This window comes from Arachis duranensis, chromosome 6 (assembly GCF_000817695.3).
Source record: "Arachis duranensis cultivar V14167 chromosome 6, aradu.V14167.gnm2.J7QH, whole genome shotgun sequence".
NCBI lineage: Eukaryota > Viridiplantae > Streptophyta > Magnoliopsida > Fabales > Fabaceae > Arachis > Arachis duranensis.
In genome coordinates this window covers 102,361,284-102,365,814 of record NC_029777.3, presented here as the reverse complement: position 1 = coordinate 102,365,814, position 4,531 = coordinate 102,361,284, and the positions used below count along the sequence as shown (strand labels likewise).

The following is a 4,531-nucleotide window of genomic DNA, read 5'->3' as shown; positions in this document are numbered from 1 at the left end:
TGATGGAGGAGGAGGAGGAGGAGGAAGAGGAAAAGGAAGGAGGAGATCAAAGAAATTTAAATAAAGAGTTTTGAGTTATTATTTAGTAATTTCGGTGTATTTTGAATTTAGTTTCGATGCATTTTAGATTTAATTTCAGTGCATTCTGATATGAATTTATTTAGAATTGCTATACATATACAAAGAAGACGACGATGATGACAATAACGATAACAATAACGATAATGATAACGATGATGATAATAATGATGATAAAGGAGGAGAAAAAGAAAAGAGGGATTGAAGAAATTTAAATGAGAAATGAAAGAAGATGAAGAGGAGGCGGAGATAGAAGTGGTGACGTGGTGGTGATGGTGACAACAACAATAATAAAAGAGAAAGATAAGGAAAAATGAAGAGAAGGAGAAAAAAAAGCAGCATTAAGGATGGAAAGAAAAAAAATACAAAATTTAAATAAAAAAATGAATTATTATTAACGATGATAATAGTGACGTATTTAGTAATGTGTAAATGTCAATTAAGTTATACCAATTTAATTGAATTTAATTAAATAATTAGTTTAGTTGTAGAATATTATTCAATATTTATTTCTATTTAAAAAGAATTACCTCAGACAGAATCTCTATCGTGTATGTCTGAGACGGTGACAGATGTCTGTACAAACTTTTTGAAATTTAAGCTAGTAAATTTTCAAATAGTAAATAAAAGCTTATGAGATTTGTCATAAATTTAGGGTCTTAGAAAAATGGATAGTTTCAATTTTTTTTCACACTTAAAAAAATAAAATATAATTTTTTATTATTAATTTTATAAATAAAACCAAAATTAAATATAAGAAAACAATAAAAGATTAGATTAAACAATTGACACAATCTAATTTTTTTCACTATAAAAAATTCGCTTCCAAGTTCTTAGGACCCATCTTTTTGTATTTGTGCAATGATAGAGCTGGATATTTAATTCTATGATCCTATATAATAATAACGAGGAAATGCAATATTTTTTAAGGTAAATACTGATATATAGTTATTTTTATATAAAATTAAAAATTAAAAGTTATTAAATAATAACTTAATTAAATATATTAAATTATTTAATAATTTTTAATTAAATATCATTATTTAATTATGCAAATTCATTTTCGATTTATATATATTATGCATCCTTAAGAGTAGGAGTAAAACAAATCAGGCGGCCTGCCAGGGACCTGTAGCCTGACTTGCATTTGGTCTGGTCTGGCCTGTTATAAAATAGGTACAGGTCCAAACTCTTTTAAAAGTCTTAATACATTAATAGGTCAAACTCAAGTTCACTAATTAGCCTTATAGACCTGTCAGACCTGTTATTTTTATTAAAAAATAATTTTTTTAAATAATATTTTTATTTTTGTAAAAAAAATTATCAGGCCTTTTAACAAGCTTCAGGTCAGGCCAGACTGAATAACAGGCCAGGCCTAATACTTTATAAAGAGCCTATAACAGACTGCAGACCAGGCTCAAGCCAATTAACTGTATGACAGGCCAAACCTGTTAAAAACAAAGCATAACCTGACCTGGTCTGTTTTCACCCCTACTTAAGAGATTTGATTTTATTTTTTTATGGTATCCTTCAATTTAGTAAGTCAGTAATTAATTCGTCGAATATCTAAATTTTAATTATAAATTTATTATTGGCCAATAAATTTAACTTATTATATAGACAAAACATTATTAAAGCTCTCAATTATTGTTTAAACTTTAAACGAATAACTAAACTGATTATTCGATGAATCTAAATTAAGTTTTGGTTGTCTTATCTATTGCAATCATGGTCTCTTTTTTGTTTTATGTTGGATGAACCGTTATGAGGCTGCGCCCATACGAGGCCCATGAGAGCCTTTCGGGCTTGCACGAAACAAATTCTTATCAGGGGACCCAAATTGCCTTGCATAGTTGCATCTCCTCAAAATAAACAAATAAATGATGACGAGAAAACTACCGTCAATTAAACCAAAATTACTCTTAAGGTTGCAAAAGAATAATGAAGTGGCGTCCCAAAAAATGTTATCGATTTGTTTGAAGGCAGCTACTCTCATGAAAATGTCAAAAACATCTTTTTATGATGATTTTTGTTTAAAAAGTATAATTTATTTATTTTACAACACTTTAAATAAAAGTAACATTTTTATTTCAAATAAAATCAAATCCTACAATCTATCATCTAATGGTCAAAATGATATATTTTCATATAATGACAATCATTAAATCTTTATTGGAGTAGCCACCTTGTTTAAATTGTTAAAATTCTAAAGAGTTTTGTTAGTAACTATGTTAACAACATTTGTTAAGAGTTTAAACGTAAATAGCTTTATTAAAAGAAGAAGTATAGGAAGTTAACAAAGTATTTGTACAATATATATAATAGAAATTTAAGAATGTTCGATTTAATAAGATATCAGATATTTATTATCCCTGCTAACTAAATTATTATTCTAGAAATATGGGTGTATTGTGTTTGAGAAATGAGTATTATTTTATTCTAAATGTTCATTTTTTAATTCATATTGGGCCAAATAAATAACTAATTGTACACGTTATACAAATATTCTATTGACTCCCTAACAGGATTCATTAAAAATATTAATTGACAATTAATAAAATAATTAATAAAAATTAAATAAGATAAATTCTGATTTTTTTTTCTAATATTATTAAAAAGATGTAAAAAATATAAAATATCATGATTCATACGTGCATGTTCTATTAATCTGTGTGCAGAGTTTATATTAATATTTAATATAAGTACAAATTATATGATATTTATTTCTACATGAATATTGCAAAAATAGATAAAAGATTAAAATATTGATATTTAAATCAATTGTTGACAAAAAAAATTAATCTTCTAGAATTTCTTTAACAATAAATGTATGTAAATTTGCTTTATCTATAAAATCCTTCCTTTCTTTCCATGTTCTTCACAAATAAAATCCAAATTGTAATAAAATAATGGAACTAAGATTAATAATGGACTAATCCCATCACATTATTCTATAAAATCTGAGTTTTTGTTTTTGAGATGTGAACTCGTCATATCCAGATAACAGAGTTCATATTAATTCCCCTGGTTTCAGATCCATTTCACTCATGAATCTTACGTGAATCCAAACAGAGCCTTAGTAATCCGAAAGAAAACTCCGGAAAGAAGTACCTTCTTCTTCTTCTTCTTGTCCGTACAGCAACCACGGCATTGGAGGTGGCTGATACATCCATGCATCCTCGGAGTCCACAAACACAAACTCCTTCCGGTACTCGTCCCCGGTTTCGAGCCTCGGAAGCTCAATAATCTCCGTCAGCTCGAAAGTCAGCGAGGACGAGGACGGGGACGAAGAAGGTATTAATAACTCAAACTTGTCCATGTGAGCTGCCTTCGCCGCGGCAGCCTGGACGTCGCGAGGCGCCAAGGATGCCGGGCGAGGAAGGCAGTTTTCAAGGTCAGGAAAATTCAGAATGGCGGAATTTCCTTTGATGCTTAGTGCGGCCACGTCGTGAGCCCTGGCCGCCATCTCCGGTGTCGGAAATGTGCCCAGCCATATGCGCGATTTCTTGCGCGGCTCCCGGATTTCCGACACCCATTTCCCCCAGTTCCGCATCCGTACCCCTCGGTACACCGGGTGCTTGTTGTTTGAGTACGTTTTGCCCTTTAATTTCGTTGAAGACGATTGTTTTAGTGGTGGCGGCGGCGGCGGCGGTGATGCTGAGAAAGAAAATGATAACGAGTTTGAGGTGCTTTCAAGCTCCGAAATGGAAGCATTCATATTGTGTTTAATTGGAAGGTGCTTTTTTATTCTTAATGGATTGTGGAAGAAATTAAGGTTAGGGGAATTAATTCAGAGAACTAGCTAAGTAGTGTGTACGTGCGAGTGTATTATGATGATGAATATGTGGATATAGTTGATGAGCTTTGTGCTTCGCAATGCCCATGATATCGTCATATATATATATATACACAATACTATAAAGATTCACATATATATACAGGGACCTAGCTAGCAAGGAAATGAATTATTAAGCACCCTCATAGAAATATGGAATCATTCCATATTTGTATTTATGATAAAAATATGAATAATAGAACAAAAATATAGTGGTGGTTATATATTCATTAATATACAAATATAAATATTAAGATTAAGTAAGAGCATAAATATTTATGGAGGCATTTTAATTGATAAAAATATTTTTGAAGCGGTCCTAATCGAAAATTTATTAATATAGGAGATATTTTATTTTTATTTAAAAACTTTGAATTTAAGAAATAAAATATAAAAGAATTTCTCACACATTTTGTTAGGTAGATAATGGCTTTTGTGAACAATGTAAACAATAAACTCTAAAATTGGCCCAATAAAATAAAAACACACTACACCCTAAATTACTCACATAAATTTTAATATTAGAATTACCATCCGCACACCTAATAAATTTAACATCCGATATATTCATTATTCATATTGTTTAATATTTTCATTGTCTACCTATATTTTTTCATA

General features: G+C 29.9%; 1 protein-coding gene across 1 annotated transcript; it reads right to left on the bottom strand.

Annotated features, from left to right (window-relative positions):
- Nucleotides 1–3,107: 3,107 nt before the first annotated feature.
- On the bottom strand, nucleotides 3,108–3,899 carry LOC107495135 (ethylene-responsive transcription factor TINY). Its single transcript, XM_016116229.3, has one exon. The coding sequence runs from the start codon at nucleotides 3,794–3,796 to the stop codon at nucleotides 3,155–3,157; it is 642 nt and encodes a 213-aa protein (XP_015971715.1). The 5' UTR covers nucleotides 3,797–3,899; the 3' UTR covers nucleotides 3,108–3,154.
- Between the last annotated feature and the right edge of the window lie 632 nt (nucleotides 3,900–4,531).

Coding starts and splice junctions, on each gene's coding strand:
- LOC107495135 (XM_016116229.3), bottom strand. CDS start 3,796: ATGAATGCTTCCATTTCGGAGCTTGAAAGCACCTCAAACTCGTTATCA.